We start from the raw sequence: 22,657 nt of genomic DNA, 5'->3' as shown, positions 1-22,657 counted from the left end.
GGGCACGATAGGATTCTTTATAAAATATATATAATATATAAAATATATAAATATTGTTTCTACTCTTCAAACATAAATCAACAGTGTAGCATTTCATCTGTGTTCCGGTTGTTCCTTGATTTTAGGATGCAATGCATATAAAAACAAGTGTGTGTGTGTGTGTGTGTGTGTGTGTGTGTGTGTGTGTGTGTGTGTGTGTGTGTGTGTGTGTGTGTGCGCGTACGTGCGTGCTCAAATGCGTGCGTGCGCGTGCACTTGACAGGACGTGAATGGTGTCATCGCCACAGCGCAGGTCGCACAGTCAGCACTAGTCTAAAAACACACAGCTGCCTCACGGCGAAGTAGAATAAAAAAGATCAGTCCCCTCAACGGGTACATATGGGCTTTACGTTGCCTTTATGCCATATGTCTGTATTTGGCATTCACTAGGATACCACACTTGAGATGTCACTGACACACCGCGTAGCGTTGTGGTGAGGAGGAGGAGGAGGAGGTGACCCAAGTTAAAGATTGCATCTTCCCTTCTCCAATGATCAGCATTCAGCCACACTTGTCAGAGGCGCACATGACACACACACACACACACACACACACACACACACACACACACACACACACACACACACACACACACACACACACACCGACACAGACCCAGTCACACACAAACACCCCCCCCCCCCCCCCCCCCCCCCCCAAGTTAAAGATTGCATCTTCCCTTCTCCAATGATCAGCCACACTTGTCAGAGGCGCACATCACACACACACACACACACACACACACACACACCGACACACACACACACACACACACACACACACACACACACACACCGACACACACAAACACACATACATACATACGCGCGCGCGCGCACAGGAACACGCACACACACGCACACGCACACACACACACACACACACACACACACACACACACACACACACACACACACGCGCGCGGATCCCCGTCTTGACAGTCGCGATTGCCTATACGAACCGCCGGCATCCTTGATTCGGTATAAAACGAAGCAGCGACACACCGAGCGGACCACACAAATTACAGTCCGCTACCGACAGCCGGGCTGTTGCTGCAACTGCAACAGTCTTTTGTGTCTGCTGCGAGACCCCCATAGCTTGTCTCCACGGGCGACGGACGGAGGAGAAGAGAAGAGGAAAGGACCAAAATGGAACTGATGGATCAGAAAGAGCGACGGGGCATGAATATCAAAGGCTTCATGAAGAAGAACTGGCTGCTCATCGCCACGGTGATAGCGGTGGTGCTGGGTATGTATAGAGACCTACACACGACCAACGACCCTGTGCATGTGGAGAATTGTGGATTGCCCTCACCCTGCTATGTCTGGACGTGCAACGCACCCCGTCGTTTTGGTGTGTTACCGTCTCATGATGCAAGTGTTTTCAGCGGTATCGCTGCATTATTGGAATAGACTCATTCATGCATTCGCTGTACTTTCATCGGAATGTCTACCGCAGAAGCCCGGTGAATCATTAAGCAGTGCCGGGGTTTTATCGCCGCTGCATGTGGGATAGGCGGTGTGGGTGATGTGTGCGTCCACTGTGCTCTCGCATCCCCTGTCTCATTCAAACGTGACCAGACTCAAGTCCGTCCTAAGTATCCGTCTGCACGGGCGGATTCCACGAATGAGGACCTGTCTAGCAGCGCAGCACCGCGCACAACCATTGCAATCTTACCGCAGATATGACGAACCATTCGTGAGGTCAGACCAGGAGAAAAACCGGTCTATCCTATGAAATCATCATATACTAAACTCATCGGACCAGAAGGGCCTTGTCCTTCGCAAGCAGGATGGAGACTGCGTGTGAAAGAATGGATCTTACTTGGCGTTTCATCTGTTGATAGTTATTGCAAGCTGGCATGTATTGTCATCACACCTATATCAATTCAATGGAACTATGTTTAAATATATATATAATGCAAAGACATCTGGAGAATAAACAGTAAATACAGTAGCTACAATGTTAAGGTTAACCTCAAACCTTCCACAACAAAAATATTTATGGTGGCGGTGAGGGGGAAGATAATTTGATTAGCCTTTTTATCACCTATTTCACGTGCCCTCACATGATTCAAAGGTGATCAAGACAACATATATCTTAAATATATACGTTTACGATGGCCATATCCCATCATTATAGCCCATTAAACACTCACAATAATCTAGTGCACTGACTTTTCACTTGGCACCGGCCCCTAACCTTGAGGAGCCCATACTGGAGAAGCCAAGACGAGATGAACGACAAAGGGGTCGAGTGGTCCGTGTTTGACCATCCTCATCCTCCATCTTCCATTTGACCACAAGAGATGGACCCTTCTCACCCGTTGAGCCTGTCGCGGTGGGCCCATATTCACTCAGGGGTCGTAAAATGTGTAATATGCCTGCTCGCTATTAACACTTGATATAGGGCGTGTGGATATTTGGAGCGTATCAGCAAAACCAACCAATCCGGATGAATGGGGGGTTTATGGGTGGAGAATGCTCATCACCCAGTGAGGGCCGAGCCTCACACAGTTAAACAGAGAGAGTGGGGGGCTTTGGGGACCCTGAGTGTGTACCTGAGATCATCTCTCAGGATTGGACTCAGAGGTGGAAATGTGATTCATGAGTTAAAAAGCACGTTGACCTTCCTCCAGTTATTAACAGCACCAGGAAGCAGTCGAAAGAATCGAGGCATTGTGACATTCTGTCTTTAGACAGACACAGAGAGACAGACAGGCAGAAAGACAGACAGACACATAGATACATAGACAGATAGATAAATATACAGAAAGACAGAGACAGACAGACAGACAGAAAGACCGAGATGGTAGATAAATAGAGACAGACAGACAGACAGACAGACAGAGATAGACAGACAGACAGACACAGGCATAGATAGATAGACAGAAAAATAGAAAGATAGATTGATAGATGATACAGAGACAGAGACAGACAGACAGACAGACAGACAGACATACAGAGATAGCTAGACAGACAGATAGACACAGACAGAGATTGATAGACAGACAAATAGAAAGATAGATGATGATGGATAGATATGAATATATTTCTAAGTTTCATTAAATTTATTATGTTTAATTCAGTAATTGTCAGACACACAAACATACCACTACATTACCAACAACCACTTTGCAACAGCACCTTCAACCAAACTCGGCATAATCCGCTTCACAGAGAAAATCACAGAAATGCTCAAGTAATGATAAGATAAGGTGCAGCCTCCCTCACACAGCAGTCCACTTCGTCTTTATTGAAGCACTTTGAATCCTTTGGCTGGTGGACAAATAATAGACATGTTTAAAGAAACTATGGTGGTTACTACACAATGTATTTAAATAAGTTGTATTCTTTTCAAATGGCTCTTTGTCCCCTAAATGCCCCCACTTTGTGCTGCATCCCTGATTCACCTCTGTTAAAAGTTTGTGTAGTATTTCCAATGGAAAAGCACAACAATTGTGCTTCAATCGTCCCTGTTTGGCTTTGACCCATCCTAATTGAATCTCAGAAAGCAAAGCACAAACTTGTTAAAAATAAACTGATAAAACTCCCTTTCCAATTTAAATTCAGTGCACGGTTTGTTTAATGCGTCTTTCTATTGTGTCTTGGATTGTGGAGATTCAATCGACCTGCGTGAATCGACAATGACTACACAATCAGGGCATCGGGGTGTGTTGTGATTGTGTACCACTTTGATATATTGGCGGTTAGTCCACATTATTCTCTATCTATGTAAAGTGATAATCGTTAGTACTGTAACAAAGGAAAATGTGCAACACATTCAAGTTTTCACATCAATGTTATGTGTGTAGCTATATAGTCGCTATTTTAGCGCTGTTCTTTTGATGGAAATAGCATAAAGCTACCGGCACTGCTGACCTCATCCCATGATAATCGAATGATAACCTGAGCTTGACGATGTTAGCTTATGATGAAGCATCTACAACATCGCGTTTTGTGTCCCCTGTGTGTGTGTGTGTGTGTGTGTGTGTGTGTGTGTGTGTGTGCTCCAGGGATCGGGCTGGGCCTGCTCGTGAGGGAGTACACGTCACTGTCCCATCTCGAGCGACAGTACTTTGGGTTCCCCGGGGAGATCCTGATGCGGATGCTCAAGATGATCATCCTACCGCTCATCATGTCCAGCATGATCACAGGTGAGCTAGCCTAGCCTAGCCGCGGGGGGTGGGGGGGCACAGTGATTGTGTGTGTTTATGTGAGTGTGTGTCCTTCAAAGTGTGTGTGTGTGTGTGTATGTGTGCTTCAAAGTGTGTGTGTTTGTGTGTGTGTGTGTGTGTGTGTGTGTGTATGTGTGCTTCAAAGTGTGTGTGTGTGTGTGTGTGTGTATGTGTGCTTCAAAGTGTGTGTGTGTGTGTGTGTGTGTGTGCACGTGTGTGTGTGTACTGTATACATACACACTACATTACTAGACATTCATACACATCAATAACACACATCCATAAGAAGTGAGGCGACCGCCTCAGGACAAACACATGTTTGTTGACAAACACGTTTTCTGTCGCACTTCACTACTGCTCAAAAGTAGAGGTAGGAATGATGTCATAAAATCGATCCACTGGGTTGATAGAGCAGTGGGTTGGGAAGTTTTAGAATAAAAACCGTTCTAACATTTTGTACTCTATATATAGAAACATGAAGGATGTCGTTCCCGGTCGGTATGTGGTCATCCTAGTGTTCATCATCGCCGTGCTTGCAGAGTCATGGTTTTTATGACTTACAGGGATCGCAGCGCTGGACTCTGAGGTGTCTGGGAAGATAGGCCTTAGGGCTGTGGTCTATTACTTCACCACCACCATCATCGCAGTCATCCTGGGTGAGTGAGACCGCCCATGAACATTAGCCCATGCGGTAGTAAGCATTTACTCATGGTTTTCATGTTAACAAGGGTATTCATTTATACATGAACAGGGTTAGCTTAACCAACTAACCCCAACACCAACCCTGACACCTTAAGTTAATGATATAATGTACATTAATGGTTCATTAATGTACCCTTATTGGTTACCTCCAAAATAAGGTACATTTCCAACATTGACATCCCCAGTAATATGGGATATTATCACTAGAAGAAACACGATTGATGTGTATTATCCTTCGTGTGAGGTGAAGACTAACCGCCGGCGATCTCACCCTAGGCATCATCCTGGTGGTCTCCATCAAACCCGGGGTGTCCCAGACGCACATCGGCAGCACCGGGACCACGCCCAACGTGACCACCGTCGACACCATCCTGGACCTCGTCAGGTACCATGGCAACCGTGGCCCTATAAGAACGCACCAATCAGAATGCGGCATGGTGTGCTGCCGTCCTTTTGGTTCAACATTTGGTTCAGAGAACTGCATACGCATTTTCAATATTCTCTTTTCAACGTCGTTTTGCACTGACGTCGACAAGATTTGAGTGTCGTGTGATCGATGTTAGCTCATACGATCCATCACACGTCCATCATTCTGCCAGAATGCTGTGATCGCTTATGGTTCAACATGAACTGACCTCATCTTACGTCCTCCGCAGAAACATGTTCCCGGAGAACCTGGTGCAGGCTTGCTTCGCACAGGTTAGTCCCCAGAAGCCCTGTGAAATGAAGACAGTCCGCTCGGAAGGAAGCCACTGTTCTTTATTTATAACATGCTATACCCCCTTATCTCATTACACAGATACTGCATGCCATGAAATGTGGTTTTATAGGTTTTTACGGCCTCCAGTCCAGCTCTGCAGGGCATTCATGTAGAAAAACAGCCATGATTGTAAAGTACCCAATTCTACTTGTCCACGTTCAGAGTGTGCCCCACTATTGTGTCGAGAGGGCAGTTAATCTGCAATGTTGGGCCGTGCATAAACTGCATTCAGTGTTGGATCTCTGGTTTGGCCTATTGAAGTGTGAACGCCTATTCGTTTGGGGATATGATGGAACGATATTAAAGACTTTTCTCCCCCACGGTGTTTCCCAGTACAAGACAAAGCGCGTGGAGCTTCCACCGCCGCCGCCGAAAGTTCCGCTTGAAAACGCTACAATGAGCCCGCCTCTCGTGAATACACTGATGGCGGTTATGGAGGTAAGCGTACGCAACGCTGCGTTCATGTCACCTGGGTCACTAGGGCATTAAGAAAGCACAGCTCGTATCTTACAAATGAAAGAAGTGTTACCCATAATGCTGTTGAGAAGCATTTATTGAAATTCTCTTTACAACCCGACAAAGAAATCTGGTATCTGTGGCTGTCACAGGCCTATACTAAGCATTGATCTTCATTTCATTCAGCCTAAAGTAAATGATTGGATGACCTACCTGTCTATCGACCTACCTACCCGGCTACTGGCTGTTCTTTTCTTGTGTGCTAATTGACCGCAGTCTTCCACAAAGCTGTTTGGGATTTGGTTTTGGATACTTTTTGGATACTTTCAAAATCTAAGGTAGCCTACTCTGGCTGGTGGCTCAAAATAGCCTACCCAAGCTTTCATTTCTTTGACTCTTGGTATTGGGTCTTTGTCTCATAAATATTCTCCATGTTTTTGAGACCAATGTCCAGCGTCCCTACTCATTCATTTCCTCACAAATGAAAATACGAATCGGAATGACATCATTAAGTAATCATTACGGCAAAGTACTCTAAATGATCCTACCAGCTACTGGTTAATCTAAATACATTTCCCTCACTGTCTGCATGTGCAACTGGCTCTCCTATCTCTCTACCTTGTTCAATTATGATCTCTCACAATGATTATAAACGTCAATCACACATCGTACGTACGATAACCGACGATCGGAAAACAGGGTATGATAAGATATGGTAACGGACAATCTGAAAACACGGTAAGATAACATACAACAACCAAAGATCGGAAAACACTGTATAATAACATGCGATAACCGCCGATCAGAAAACACGGTACGATAACATACGATAACCGAAGATCGGATAACACAGTTATCGGCTGCGTATCAGAGAGAGGAGCCTCTGCTGAGAGGCGTGTATCCGGTTCCCCGCTCTTCTCGTTAACCGACGACAAGCGACAGTAACGGAAGACGTCGCTAGCCGATAGAAGACGTTATTGTGAGAGATCTCCGCTGAGCGGTGTGTATCGGGTTCCCTGCCCTTCTCGATTTTCGCTCTTTGAGCCAAACGGGCATGAATGGACGTCTTGTGTCCTCGCTGGCAGAACGTCACCAAGGAGTACAAGATCACGGGCTCGTACTCGGAGGGGATCAACGTGCTGGGCCTCATCGTGTTCTGCGCCGTGTTCGGCCTGGTCATCGGCAAGATGGGCGCCAGGGGCCGCATCCTGCTGGACTTCTTCGACGCGCTGAACGAAGCCACCATGCGCCTGGTGCAGATCATCATGTGGTACGCGGGTTCTACCCGGAATGTTTTGATTTGTTTTTTTTGAAAATGCACGTTTTTTTCGCGGAATGATTTTATTTACAACAAAAAAATTGGACAAATGTAGATGCGTATTTTTAAACATGAAACCTGTACTGATGCGATGGAATGGAGGATAATCCCTTTGGAGGTTTCCTGCTTTTCCTTAGAAATATATTCCGTTGTACATGCTACCAAATTGACTTATGTTATTGGACCACTTAATGTCCAAAAATAATTTGGACATTAAGTGGTCCTATAACACATACACACACACACACACACACACACACACGCACACACACATACACACACACACACACACACACACACCCAACCACACACACACACACACATACACACACACACAACCACACAGCCAGCATCTCTAATAATCCCTGTCTGACCTTGTCTATAAAATGATCCGTCTCATTTCAGCTACATGCCCGTCGGTATCCTGTTCCTAATTGCGGCCAAAATTATTGAAGTGGAAGACTGGGCGATCTTTGGGAAGATGGGTCTTTATATGGCCACCGTGCTGACTGGGTAAGACTGAGCACAGATTTACGGCTGGCCTTTGGAAAGCTGGCGCTGGCGCCCCTCCGAAGAAAGACGCCGTTAAACAAAAAAAACAAGAGCTCTGGCGGAGCGCTGATAAGGGAGCCAATTTGGGGGGTGGAGAAGGGGGAGGATGGAGGGGAAGGGTGGAGGGGCTTATGTGTCTGTATTACCGCCACGTTTAAATGATAGACTGATCAAGTTCATTTGATTGTGCGCATGAGGGTATGCCACGGGGGTATCTGTGAGCCCTGACTTAATAATGTTGTTTACCGCGTAGCCGGAGCTTAAAAAGTAGAAACAAAACGGAAAAAGGTCATTAGACACGTGGGGATGAATGTGCAATTGGAAAGTTTCGGGGCCGAGCGATAAAGCGACGACGTAGAGGTCAACCGTTTTTTTTTTTAAACACTAAAAAAAGCAACCGTCATTAACCAAGAGGAGTCAACCAGGTCATAACACTAATGACACCCCTTTGGCCCAGGGTCTCTGTGTTTTTGGCCGCTGGTATCTCCTCCACTGCTCTGCCGGGTCGTCAGCTCTGTGTGTGCTGCTCTCGGTGTCTCTCCGCAGACTGGCCATCCACGGCATCCTGATCCTGCCGCTCATCTACTTCATCTTCGTGAGGAAGAACCCCTTCACGCTGATGCTGCAGATGGCCCAGGCGCTGGTCACCGCCCTGATGATCTCCTCCAGGTCAGCCGCCCCCGCCGACGTTACAAAGCCCTCTTTATGGATTCATGGTTCATCCCTTCTTCAATACATCAAAGATACGTTCTGCTGTTCTACTATTACCCCTTGTTTGAAACCTGCGTGTGTGATGTGTTTGTGTGTGGCGTGTGTGTGTGTGGCACGTGCGTGTGTGTGATGCATGTGTGATGCATGTGTGACACTTGCGTGACGTTTGTGTGTGTGTTGCTTATGTGACATGTGCGTTTGAGTGCGTGCGTGTGTGTGTGCATGCGTGCGTGTGCGACACTCCTGTGACCCTTGTGTCACGTGTGTGTGTGTGTGTGTGTGTGTGTGTGTGTGTGTGTGTGTGTGTGTGTGTGTCCCAGCTCCGCCACGCTGCCGGTGACCTTCCGCTGCGCGGAGGAGAACGTCGGCATCGACAAGCGCATCACGCGCTTCGTGCTGCCGGTGGGCGCCACCATCAACATGGACGGCACGGCGCTGTACGAGGCCGTGGCCACCATCTTCATCGCCCAGCTCAACGACTACAACCTGGACGTGGGCCACATCCTCACCATCAGGTGAGGGAGGGGCCTCTGGGGGCCGGGGGGCGGAGTTTAGGTTGGCCATACGCCACCGTCTTGTGGTATGCTTTTGACCGTTGTAAGCGTGTAAGAAAAAGACTCCAATCTCATCAGACAGAGATCACAGACAGAGAGCGAGAGAGAGAGAGAGATGAGAGAGATGAGAGAGAGAGAGATGCGAGAGAGAGAGAGAGAGAGAGAGATGCGAGAGAGAGCGATGTGAGAGAGAGCGAAAGAGAGAGAGAGAGAGAGAGAGAGATGCACGAGAGAGAGTAATGTAAAATCCAAAACAAATGTAAATATACCGTAAGCTAGGCTCATCAAATGGTTGTTTTGTCATGTCTTGCATAAGAAACACAAAAATGTCACCCCATAATGACAAATCCTTTCACGATCAATTACTGTCGATGCGCTTGTTTCTATTAAACAATTTTTTGATTCTATTGCATATTTTGTGCCATGTAATCATTTCCTAAAGAAGTGCAACAAATTGTTTCAAACAGCGATGCACTCCTACATCCAAACCAACTCGTCGCCTATAGGAGCGGCATTTCATTTGAAAGAGCTTTTAAAAAAGGGTTTTCAATAAAAGGTTATTTATATTTTTTTATTTTATTTTATATGTATGATTGACGGTTTTATTTTGCGATGCTGCGTATGTTTCAGCATCACTGCTACGCTGGCCAGCATCGGCGCTGCTGGAATCCCTAATGCAGGCCTGGTTACCATGGTGATGGTCTTAACAGCTGTTGGGCTGCCAGCCAATGATGTCACGCTGATTGTTGCAGTGGACTGGCTCCTGTAAGTACTAAATAAAAAAAACTAAAGTGTATTATTTTTGCCTTTATCACTAAGCGGTTAACCATCGAATGAAACGCATGGCAGGAAGGAGCAGGGCGGGATTATTAGGGGATCCTGATCAGGGATAGGCTAGGGACTACTGGGGATTGAACCCAGTACCTTTTGGCTGGCAGTGGAACACCAAATAGCCCCGACACTAACCAGGACCCTGCTTCTCCAAGGGAGTCTTGAGAAGCCATTCTTAATCACTTCAAATATATGCTTGTACATATTAGGTCTTAAACCTTGTCCACCGGCCAGCACCTGTCTGTGCTCGGAGCAGTGGGTGAGGTGAACCGCTCGCAAAACTCAATAAGTACTTGGCAACCGAAATGGGGGGCGGGGTACACCAGGGCAGGCAGACAGCAGCAGCACGGCCAAAAGGACCACAGAGAGGCATTTTGTACTGCAGGCAAACCCGACCAGCTCGGGTCGGGTTTGGGCCGGTCGCTGCAGAGCCGCGCTGGCATCGTAACAGACCTGGAATTTACTTTATTGGGGACGGATGATATGGGAATTCTGATGAATGGCTGTGACTGAAAGACGATAAGGGAACCAATCCAAGCGCAGCGCTATACGCACTAGAGCGAGGGAGGTGCAGCGTTCACAATGAACCCACAGCGAGAGAATCTCCACCCACAGACCAGAGTGCCTTTAGGTTTCATTTTACCACATGGTCACGTGTTTCAGTGAGTGTTTGTGAGTGTGTGTGTGTGTGTGTTTTTGTTTGTTTGAGTGTGTGATTTTTCATATCTTTCATATCTTTTTTCATATCTCTGGCCGGCTGATTGGCAACAGCCGGCCAATCATATCATTGATGCAAAATTGATGCTCGGCATAGCTCAGGAAGACGAGCGGGTTGACTTGTTACCAGAAGGTTGCTGGTTTCAATCCCTTGTTGCCTCCCAGCTGTTGAGGTGTCCCTGAGCAAGACAACCCACCCTAACAGCTCCCGACGAGCTGGCTGTCGCCTTGCATGGTTGACACTGCCATCGGTGTGTAAACGTGTGTGTGTCCCGTCCCTCCCCTCCTACTTGTGTGTTGTACGTCCTGGCACTTAATGTGCGCTCTTATTGTACGTCGTATTTAGTTGTCGTACTTGGTTGTGTAGCATCTTATCCTAGCTATCATTGTTGTATACGGGGAATGGGTCAACCTGGCGATTGTTAGTGCTTGGCACTTGGTTCTATGAACATACTTACTGTACCAACAGCGATATATTGTTTCACTTTCTTGTACTTATTGTAAATCTACTTATTGTAAGTCGCTTTGGATAAAAGCGTCTGTTAAATGCCCTAAATGTAAATGTAAATGTAAAAATGTAAATGTGTGTAAATGGTTTGGAAGTCTTGTATAAAAGCGTACGCTGAACATTAAACATGAACATAAAGCGACTATTGGGTCTTTTTCCCCAGCGACCGGTGCCGCACCATGATCAACGTGCTGGGGGACGCCTACGGCGCGGCTGTGGTGGAGAAGCTGTCCAAGCGCGAGCTGGAGCGGATGGACGTGGCGTCCGACGTGGACATGGCCAACCCCTTCGCCCTGGACTCGCCGCTGGACGACGAGGACTGCGAGAAGAAGTCCTACGTCAACGGCGGCTTCACCGTCGACAAGTCGGACGCCATCTCCTTCACCGAGACCTCCCAGTTCTAGTCGCCAAGGGGCCCCCCCTCCCCCGACGCCGTGGCAACGAGGTGATGGAGGGACGCCGAATCCGAATCCGAATCCCCACTCCCCCCTCCCCCCTGAGTCCCTCACCCCCCCCCGAGCACAAACATTAATATCAGCGCCATCTTGTTTTTGTCCCATCCTGCGTTTAATCAACCCCCCCCACCTCATTCTATCCAATGGGGGGGGGGGATATGCGCCGTTCCTTCGCTCCAGCATCACTAGATTCAAGTGCTTCCTTGCTACGCAGACCGTGTGCCAAGATATCAATGTAAAAGCCTTTCTTCTGTGTTGTTGTTTTTTTTATTACAACTTTTGGTTCACAAAAGGTGCACTGACAGGAAGTGTGTGTGTGTGTGTGTGTGTGTGTGTGTGTGTGTGTGTGTGTGTGTGTGTGTGTGTGCGTGTGTGTCTCAAGAGAGAGATTGGAGATTATTTTTAAGCATCTTAAAAGATAGATCCACACAGAGCAGTCATCTGATCTTTTCTTTTTCAAAATAAAAGCATGAGGATGAAAAAGTATAAAAAGAAACTCAAGATCGCCGCGCACTTCAAGTGATAATTATGTACTTTACTGTGAAATACTACTTTTACGTTTGTTATTTGAATTGTTTCAAAGCTTTCAATGATCAATTCTTGCGTGTGCTTGTAGTTTATAACCAATTTCCCCAGACCCAGTGTTGTGTCTGTAGCCTATAGGCTATTATATTGCCAAACTGTGCCAAACATAATCGTTTTTTTAATTATCTAGATGCATGAAGCAATACATGAAAAATGGTGACGGCTGTTTACAGACATGATATAGTATTGAGTCCAAAAGTTCACAAAGAGAAATGATCCCATTCACAATTGATGAGACACTGTGAAATCCAATTAGGTTTATTTTCCCATTATAAGTAGGGCTATCGCCAACTATAAACTTATGACCTATACTTCATCATCAGGTTATTTTTCACCATGCATTTCTCATTGGAAGTCCATAACATTCAATAACTTGTGTTGGATGATTGTTATAACTGATTTAACCTATTTCTACCATGTTTTTACATTTTTCATAGTCAAGAGAATTATTTTTATTCCATAGGGCTGTGGGGCAGACCTGATTTTACACACACTCACTCCTGCGACTCAACCGCTCTGTCCTGGGTGAATGTGCACAGTAAGAAGGACGTTGTCGCAGGTGTTTTTGTTCTATATTAAATACACTCAAAACTCCACGTTACAGCCCAAAATAGCACCGTCTTTCAACAAAAAGCTTCCTCAAAGGTAGGGGGTTGTAAAGAGGACTGCTGCACTTTGTGAGTTTAAAACGAGCGTCCCCTTGATCGACGTACGGCAGTGGTTTATCCGTTTTCTTTTGAGTCCAGTACTAAGCGATCGGGATATGTTGGTGTGTTTAAATCGACAGTGTTATATCCGACGACGGTGCGTTGTTTCCTCTTTGTTGGAGCAAACGGGGGACAGGTTTGATCCAAAATACTGTCTGGTGGTGAAATAATTGGCTTGATTATGGAACAAAATGACTTGTAGTAGCCCGAACAATGGGAAGCACTTTATTTTATCTGCCATTGTTTATTTTGTAATTTCTTGGAAAAATCGAATAAAGGGTGAATTGTGTGAAACTAGGTCAATAATTAGCATTTACTTCACTTCATTACTTCACTTCATTTTTTTAATCAGTCAACGGTATAGGTGATCAGAGAGAATCGACATTGTTCAACATGAAAATGTGCTTGAACTGCAGATTCCATGTTGTAACATATCTTATGAATGTATAAACAATGGATGTAATAAAAAACAGTATAGAAATTATCTGCCGAACAGATATACATCACCAGTTAGTGTCTATACAGCACACGTGGGGCAGAAGGCAGAAGGTCTTACATTTACGATTAAATTAACAACTGTTAATGAAAATGCTTGTTAATTATTGCGCAAGCGTCCATTTTGAAAAAGTCCTCCACTAGTCTATTCTTCAGAAATGAATGAAGAATCATCTAATGGTCTCGCTTCAGGCTTACGGCCAAGAGGGACTTGTTAAAAAATATCCAACCCAAGCCATTTTTAAGTCCTTTTACTTTATAGAGATATGAGTGCTTTGCGACATTGTGTGTGTGTGTGTGTGTGTGTGTGTGTGTGTGTGAGCCATAAAACGCTCTGAATTCTGTTGCTAAGGTGCAGTATCCTGAATGTGCTGCTAGGATCTAAAAAATGACTCTGGAGGCAACACTACAAAAACATACTTATAACCCTAACCCTGCTACATAACACAGACACACCTACCTGCTGATTCCTTCTATTAGCATATCAGTTACGGCCAGAGCAGTAATTGGTGCCATGCAGTTCATTAATCTATTTATTTTTGATTGGTTAACCTTTAATTAGCATAATCTAGTATTCGCCACATCAGCGGCCGCTGCCAATAAGGTATTATACAGTTCACTGGTCGGACACCGACACAATTCTTCTTTCACACTAGCTTATGTGTAACCGCAAGCTTATAATTTCAGAACACTTGTGCATTGTCATTCTGTGATAATGTGTCCCGAGATGTTATTTATTGTGCATTATGGAATTATTATTGAGTTATTATTTTGAGTATCTAAACATTCAATGCAAATTAAGCATTCTTCCAAATACAGTTAAGTCTTTTCAGCCAATCAGCAGCCACAGTAAGACCTTCTTGTTTTTAGCGATACTAAATGTTAATACGACCAGTCTTGTTTAATCACCATGGGTTGGATCAAACCATGCTAGAGGTATCGCAATTCAGCCAAAACATCACCTGCGACAGTAAATAGGGTGTATTCTTAGCTAGCACAACATTAACACCCTATAGTTTGATGGATATAGAACAGATATAGCCCTTGTCCGACACCCTGACTGTAGATCACAATGTTCCTGGACTCAGTCAGCGGTTAATGCGCAACGCTTCAGGCGGCTCGCGGAATGCTATTAGTTGGTAAAGAGAACCCCTGGTGCTACACACACACACACACACACACACAGAGGCTATAATTTGACTGTAAGGGCCTGGGAAGGCGAGGAGACGTCTCGAGGACTCTGCAAAGTCAGGTGAGGGGCAGTGACCCGCGGCGCGGTGAGCAGTGTCGTCCCCCGCCCCGCCGCGGGCGGCGCTACGCTAACGTGCCTAGCGAAAGGTAGCCGCCGTCGTCGCAGCGTAGATTGTACCACATCGTCACTGACACAGAACCATAAAATGCAAAACACCGGCCCATGGAGAGGTGTGAATCACCTCCGGACTGACGAAGACAGAAGAATAAAAGGGGTTCATTCCAAAAGGTTTATTCAAATAGAAGACTCAACTGTTACACTCTCCGTCCGTTTCTGTGCCGAGTTGCACTTGGAAATGTATATTTTGAGAAGGGAGGGGAGGAAGGCGTGTGTGTGTGCGTGCGTGAGTACGTGTGTGTACGCCCGTGCATCCGTGCGTCTGACCTCCGTCAGGGCAGGCCCGGTGAGATGGACCTGCGTGATAACACCTCCTCCACCTCAGAGACGGTGGAGCCCTGTCAACAGAAACAACAAGGCAGCTCACAGCCAGCCCTCCTACAGGGGGGCTTCCCCACGCCTTCCTACGGCCGCTACTAGAACCGTACACACTCTCCCGGGATTACTGTACCGTCCCCTTCACCCGGTATACACGGTTGTTTGTTAGTCTGGTGGAACTCGCCGTAATTTGCTGTGCGTTGTTATTTTGTGTCGGGACACTTTGGGCTAAATTGATTTTTTATCTCAAAGGCTGTCCTGGAAAAGTAAAGGTTGAGGGAAATTGAAAAGGAGTTAAAGAAAATACAGAGAATGTAAGCGCTAATGCTACTGCATTTATGTAGTGATTCTGTTGCCACACACATGCACATGTTATATCACATGAATCCTTTCATACACACCCAAACACAGACAGTGGTGTTCACCATGCAGGGGGCATGCATCAGGAGCTAGGGGTCATGCTCAATGGCACTAGGCATACTTTAGCAAACAGGAGAAGCAAGGGGAATCGAACCAGCTACCCATTCTGTCGCTAGGCTTCTCTGCTCTACTTCCTGGGCTATAAATATATATAAAGTGCTGTGTCCGTATTACACAGCACTATACCTACTACCTACTAGTGTCGGCACAAGATAAATATTCATTCAACTGTTCAGAATGATGATAAATTATAGTTTAAGATGAGGTTGCTTGTAGACCTGAGTAAGTATGATTTAACTAAACTAACGAAAAACAGACAAAAATGAACGAAAAACAGACAAAAATTATCTTATTTTTCCCCACAACTTGTATTATCGGTTTAACTCAATGGTTGAGAATCACCTTAAACCACCTTTGCAGTGAGGTATTGCCCTATAAATATGACAAATTATCAGCCTTATATACCCAGAATGCAACAGCCGCCTTTATTCCCTCAAGAAAATAGAAGGGGGTGGTGAAAGTCATTCTGGGTAATGTAGGAGAAGCACACACTGGGACAGATCAAAAGGAACCCAGACAGCGAGTGACAAGTGGAAATGAGAATAAAGTACAATATTATTTACACAACATTAACCCTCGAATGAGTTGCCCATTGAGAGACTGTCAGGCTTGGAGCAAAGACTGGACACCAATCAGAGGAGGAGTCAGGAATCGACCAGAAATACAGAAAATGGCGGAAAAAGCCAGACGCATGGGCCATGACCGAACTACGGACCTTAAATCACTAATAGCGCACACAGATGAAACAAATTACTCATCAACACAGGTGACCACCATTTGGCTAACGATACTTTTATAAGCAGTTTGTTTTTAGCCCCCCCCCCCCCCCCCCCCCAGCTGTGGCAAAGTCCAGTTTGATTAATACCAAACTAAACCTGCACCATTCTGCGCAAGACCACGACTTTCTCTTTCTTGTGTGTATACATTTCTGTTAAAAGGTAGACTGTATTTGATTCTATTTTTATTCTATTGTATTTCATTTCTATTTTCAGCACAGAAATAAAGAGTATGTCACGCAAACATTGCACTGCACATCCTGCATGAGTATGTGAATATTTGAATCTTGAAGGAGTGTGTGAGTGCGTGCATGTGTGTGTGTGTGTGTGTGTGTGTGTGTGTGTGTGTGTGTGTGTGTGTGTGTGTGTGCATGTGTAAGATGACGCTACTCACAGAGAGGAGTCTGCGCACGGCCTTGGGGGCGGTCAGCAGTCCGCGGACGCGCTCCTGGACCTCTTCCCAGGAGTCGGCGGGGCCGTTCCAGCGCGACCTAGCCGTCGCCATGACAACAGAGCCGAGCATGACATTGTTGGCCGTGGCTACGCCCCAACGGGGGTCACGGTTACGGAGTCATCTTTTTGTTATGGTCTGCCGAGCTACACGACACTGGTTGTCCTCAAAAAGCTGTTGCAATAAAGTTTTTATAATGTACTCAAATATATGGACCAACGATGATGTATAACAAGGGGTAGATTAGAATTAGAATTAGTCTAGAATTAGACACAACTTTATAAATCCCCCGTGAGAGAAATGAGTTTGTTGCAACAGCCCAGCAGCAGTGGGAAAAACACAGGATAAAAATACAAAGTACTAATGCAAACGAAAAATAGACACTAGTGCTTTTGAAGCAGTGGCTAATAGACATTAGCTGTGTTCGAAATCATTCCCTATCAAGGATATAGTGCACCACTGAATTCTCAGTGGTTAATTTCGTTCACTATATAGTGGTCATTACAATAAAATACCCAACATTTGAGTGAACATACGATGTTCCCTACATCTCACTCCCGTATACCACAATGCATTGCGGGCGCATTTACAGACGCAAATGACGTTTAGAAATGTTCGGCGTAGTGTACGAATTCTCGTTTGTTCATTCCCTATATAGTTCACTATATCATAAACACTATATAGTGAGTGAGTTAATAGGGAACGATTTCGAACACAGCTGTTGGCTCATAGACTACTACTACTACGAGGGCGGTAGACGTATCTTCACTCGACGGCCCTTAGCCGGGGGCCATAGAGGTAGCAGACCCTTCATAAGTGTCACGAGGGTCACCTGACGACAGCTCTGTGAAAGGGGTCTGCTCTCTCAGGGGTCTTCAGAAGGGAAAGTAGCAGCAGCAGTAGCGCTAGTACCTGCTGCTGGGGCTTGACTGTTGCTGGCGGTAACAACGCCACAACGCAGAAGGAGATGCCGCACGCCGCTGACCAATGGGAGCGTCCGATTCAGGAGAGCTCTGAGAGACATTAAAAAAACGTGACATAGAGTGGGTTAGGCTTTAACACTTTTTACATGGCTCACTGAGCAATATGATATCACTTCCGCATGTTTCTGTCGTGTGTGTGTGTGTGTGTGTGTGTGTGTGTGTGAGACTGGGAAGTATGTGTTCCTACCAAACTGTCAGCGTTGGATGCCATCCTTCCATCTGAAAGATAAAATAAAAAGATAACACTTAATTAATCACCAGAGGGAACAGCAGCAAAACATTTTTGATATCTCATACTCATTAAACAGCCTCTAGCCCTCACACTGTCTCTTGGCCTTTCGCAGCCTACATCATTTATAATGTATACTTCTTCATAACTAATTGTGTAATTATAAAAAGATATATATATAAATAATGATTATATAACTGATAACTAAAACATTTACACAATTAGTAAAAAAATTATGAGCACATTTCTTTTGCCCCCGCTACTTGTATTTGTTCAATTGAGAAAGTGAAAAATATGTATATATATATATATATACAACACAATAACAAAAATAGTTCCACTAAAGGAATCGAACCTGCGGACACGGAGCGGAGCAGGGCGGGCGAGGGCTTGCTGGGAGCAGGGCTTCTGTCCGCCAGCGCTGAGCGACGAAGGGGCGGAGAGGAGCTCCTAAGGCCGGCCCCCGGCCATGAGCTCGCCATCTATAGGACGACACGACGACCCTATTCACAGTGGAGTCCCTCGTATAGGACGAACCCAGGTGTCACTCATTACGCTAATCAAGGGTCTGCCCCTACCTCGAAATACCGAAATATACCGAGCAGTCATGAACGTAGCAGACCTGTAATCAGTCTTATGAGCCACACCTGTGTTGGTCCTATTCCATGACATACTCTTCAACAAAACCGTCAAAGGAAGGGTTTATCAAGATGAGCTCATGTGCACGCTATGTTGCCGTTCATTGTAATGGAACACGATAACTGCAAGGCGTTCTGAATTCCGCCCATGGTTTGAATGTAGCACTGAGGAGGGGAGGCTCCGCCTCTGTGCCAACCACGAGGCGGAATGACCTGAACTTGTACGTGACCTGTACTTGCACAGGTCATGTACAAGTACCTGCGCCACATGCTACACTCCCTTTAGACTAGTGTCTCTAGACTGTTCTTAGAGACGCCATCCCATTCGATCTGCATTCTCAGCCTCATTAACTTGAGTTTTAAAGAGCAGAGACAAAATAAACAATGTTTACAATGTGCTGGCTTGCCCCTCGCATCAACAGCTTTAAATTGGTGTTTTGAGTCCAAAGTTTAATGTGTTTAGCTTATCTGGTCTAGACACTAAAAAGTTAAATATTATGTTGGGTAACATGATGATGTCAACTTAAATATATAGCCAGGCTCTCAGGAAATCACATGATTTATCACATCATCATTCACATCATCATGGCAATGCTATGCAAGGTCAAATCGAAAAGAGGCGATTTCGTTTCCTCCTCCAATCTTCGATAATGTGCCGCCCCCTTGTGGTTGTAGCGTTTACTGAACCCATTATGCAGTGGTGGCTGCAGGAAATGGTGTCGAGTGACAAGGAATTTGTCACTCAAGTCTAAACTGTGTGTTGTTGACTACTGCCGCCTGCCTTGGCCAGGCAGCACTGACCAGGGAGTTTGTTGAAAACTCTGGTTACTCTGTTTGAATAGATGTTACTCTGGTTGAATAAATGTTAAATAAAACAACAATAAAATATGATGAAGCCAGTGAACAGAGCCTGGAATTTAGGGTGTTGCAGAAAGTCCAGGACAGTAAAATATAATAACATTCCTAGCGTATCTATATGCACAATGAGACAAGAAAAGAGAAAAGTACATGTGGACGGTTGAGGGGGATTTGGTCATGGATTACATCAGACCACAAGGCCTCATCTGCCTTCTCAAAGCGTCTTTACTCACGCGTTGGGGTGAGCTGCAGCTCATATCCGCCACAGAGTCCTGCTGGAACACAACATGCGGGCCCCCGTCCGACCTAGTGGCCCCTCCTCTTCCTCCTCCTCCTTCTCCTCCTCCTCCTCCTTCCACCCACCCCACGGTACGCGGGCGTCTCCGTGGCGACGCGGCCCTCTGCTTGCGGGCCCTCAGTGCAGACTTTCTGCTCGGTTTGGGGCCCTGGATATAAACAACCCGTCGACATCATCGTCACCACTAGCGTAATCATCATCTTCTTCATCATCATCATCATCATCAATTCATCAACCATTTTGGTGCAGATACTTAGTTTAGTTGTATGGGCAGGCATCAATAAAGATATACATTTGTCCGACATAAACATTGGTCAGGATATGCCTTTGTCTGATACATTTTATTACATTTAATTTTTTTAGAACTGTCATTTATTTTTTTATACTCTAGAAAATGGAATCCCAGTAGGACAGGATAAACAGAGGTTAAACGATAATCTTTAAGTCTTATTTTAGAGATGGATATGTGGATGGCCTAGCTACTAGACGCAGGACAGCGTCTGGTTTTTGACTCCCAGCAGGGGACCGGGTTCGATTCCCACAGAGTCCACAGTGCACCTGTTGTCATCATGGAGCAAGATGCCAGCTGACCCCATACCTGCTCCTTAATGACATCTGACCTCACTGCAGGTCATTTTGGGTGTCATCATCTGGTAACAAGGCCTGTCATGCAGAACCACAAAGGCCTGCATGGAGACACATACACAGCCTGAGGTCCAGACCTACCGTGGATACGTTTGGGTAAACGGTGCTCTCTGCGACGGCTGAACATTCACAGATGGTGGTTTTGGTCCAGAACTCCAGCCTCGGAGCGATACCCTATAGTGAAGATAGATAATAGTTAAAGGACAGAATACTTTGAATGTTTTTCGCCTGAACGTTGCTCGTCTGTCGTCTGCTATCATGTGTAGAACTTAAAATGTATATACTTTGATATGATTTGGTCGATTACACCAAAAATCCGAGCTAGAAAATGGAAGATTCAGGAAGGATACAAAAAGGGCACTTTTTTTCCAGGGATATACTGTATCAGGGACAGATCAATCTTGCTTCATTCAAGGTATAGCCAACATTCAACGTAGTCTGGTATATCGTATGAAATTGGGTCTGCATTTACCGGAAAGTGAGGTGCACGTGTCATCAGAACCTCTCTCCCGACACCAGAGTAGGACGGGACCAGCTTAGGCTCTGGGAAGAGGAAATGGCGGGAGTCTTCTTCAAACCAGGCCAGGGTGTCCCCGTCTGACAGCAGAGGAAGCACGGTCACTGGCTGAATGACAAGTGTGTGTGTGTGTGTGTGTGTGTGTGTGTGTGTGTGTGTGTGTGTGTGTGTGTGTGTGTGTGTGTGTGTATCACCTGGAGGGGTCAGTTGCACCAATTCGAGTTTTACAGTCTCGTCTGAAGAAAAAAAACACACATTTTCATGCAGCTCACAGTTCGAGTTCTCTCTCTCTCACACACACACACACACACACACACACACACACACACACACACACACACACACACACACACACACACCTTGTAATAGGGAAATGATTTTAACCCCCTCCTGGACATCCAAATTACATTCATTACGTAATAGACTACACTATACGTGAATTGTGATAATTGTACATATAGATTCAATGACATTCCATATTACCGCACTGGAAAACCAGTTCAATGTTAAAATATATCTATAACCAAACACGACATACACTCCATCATGACAGCAATATCTCCGGGGTCAACCGCAAACCGAAATATCTAGAAGAAGAAAAAAAATGGACGGGTTGAGAGAATATGAGAGAATGAGAATACATTGACATACAAGCCATTATAATATCAATCACCTAATTCCCTGAATGTACAGCAGATTCATCAAGGTATATAGAGCCAGAGGGAAATCATTCGTTTTTTGTTTTGTGCGTGTAGGAGACTCTCGATATTCAATAGGTAATAGCCAATTAGGAACAGAGAACCGGGACAGCGGTTGATCTTTTTTTGACCTTTTCAAAAGTCATCTTCTGCTGAAGAAGCAGCGGGAAGACGGCAGGGACACACGGGGATTCTCGATGCTGGCCCATGACGCACACACTCAGGTAGACGTCATCCTTGGCCCACAGGTGGACCCCGGGACAGGACACCTGGGGGCGGACGTATTCATAGGCCTCATGTCAGCCTATACTTAACATTCGGTCGACTGCGAACGCGGATTAAGCTTCGAAATACTTGTAAACAATAAAATAAGTTAATTGGATATATTTACCATATTTCACAAATGACGGAAATTCACCAGAATATGAGTTCACTAACATTTTTGGATTTTATAGGGAAACGTGTGCACGCGTAAAATAAAATGATGGAATTTAAAAATATATAAAGGTTACACTACATAAAAACAGCAGGTGTCCTACCGTCCGGAAGTGCAGCTCAGTCACAACTTTCAAAGCTTTTCGCAGCATCTCTGCTAAATATCCCCGGAGAGGAGATAGTTGCGAGGTGGCCGGAGAGCGTCCCGTTTCTTGTTGCCATGGGACCCTTTAAACTTCCTGTCGGGCTGGGATTTGCATACAACGAGGGAAACGCGCACAATTCAAAGCACTGTTTATTGAATGCATTTCAATTAAATACTATTGATCTCTTAATTGACTGAAATTTTCAATCACTGATATAAATATTCTAGGCTTCATATATCGTTTTTTGGA

The 22,657-nt window shown here is 45.4% G+C and overlaps 2 protein-coding genes across 2 annotated transcripts; one reads left to right on the top strand and one right to left on the bottom strand.

Moving 5' to 3' along the window:
• Nucleotides 1-1,187: 1,187 nt before the first annotated feature.
• On the top strand, nucleotides 1,188-11,748 carry slc1a1 (solute carrier family 1 member 1; the record flags this gene model as incomplete). Its single annotated transcript, XM_084487261.1, has 12 exons — nucleotides 1,188-1,287; nucleotides 4,055-4,195; nucleotides 4,780-4,872; nucleotides 5,195-5,303; nucleotides 5,575-5,617; nucleotides 6,012-6,116; nucleotides 7,220-7,404; nucleotides 7,858-7,965; nucleotides 8,551-8,673; nucleotides 9,036-9,230; nucleotides 9,900-10,034; nucleotides 11,489-11,748. 12 exons carry the CDS (start codon nucleotides 1,188-1,190, stop codon nucleotides 11,727-11,729), a joined length of 1,578 nt encoding a protein of 525 aa, XP_084343387.1. The 3' UTR covers nucleotides 11,730-11,748.
• A 3,460-nt stretch (nucleotides 11,749-15,208) lies between these two features.
• On the bottom strand, nucleotides 15,209-22,414 carry spata6l (spermatogenesis associated 6-like; the record flags this gene model as incomplete). Its single annotated transcript, XM_084487484.1, is given in 14 exon segments — nucleotides 15,209-15,274; nucleotides 16,905-17,042; nucleotides 17,044-17,050; nucleotides 17,874-17,974; nucleotides 18,132-18,163; nucleotides 18,529-18,655; nucleotides 19,903-19,944; nucleotides 20,033-20,115; nucleotides 20,672-20,786; nucleotides 21,085-21,209; nucleotides 21,324-21,365; nucleotides 21,668-21,716; nucleotides 21,959-22,096; nucleotides 22,367-22,414. Coding segments are annotated over 14 exon segments (1,113 nt in total).
• Between the last annotated feature and the right edge of the window lie 243 nt (nucleotides 22,415-22,657).

The sequence above is a fragment of the Micromesistius poutassou genome, assembly GCF_964030765.1.
Source record: "Micromesistius poutassou genome assembly, chromosome: 23".
In the NCBI taxonomy this organism is placed as follows: domain Eukaryota; kingdom Metazoa; phylum Chordata; class Actinopteri; order Gadiformes; family Gadidae; genus Micromesistius; species Micromesistius poutassou.
Note: the sequence above shows the minus strand (reverse complement) of the source record. Positions and strands in the feature narration are given on the sequence as shown.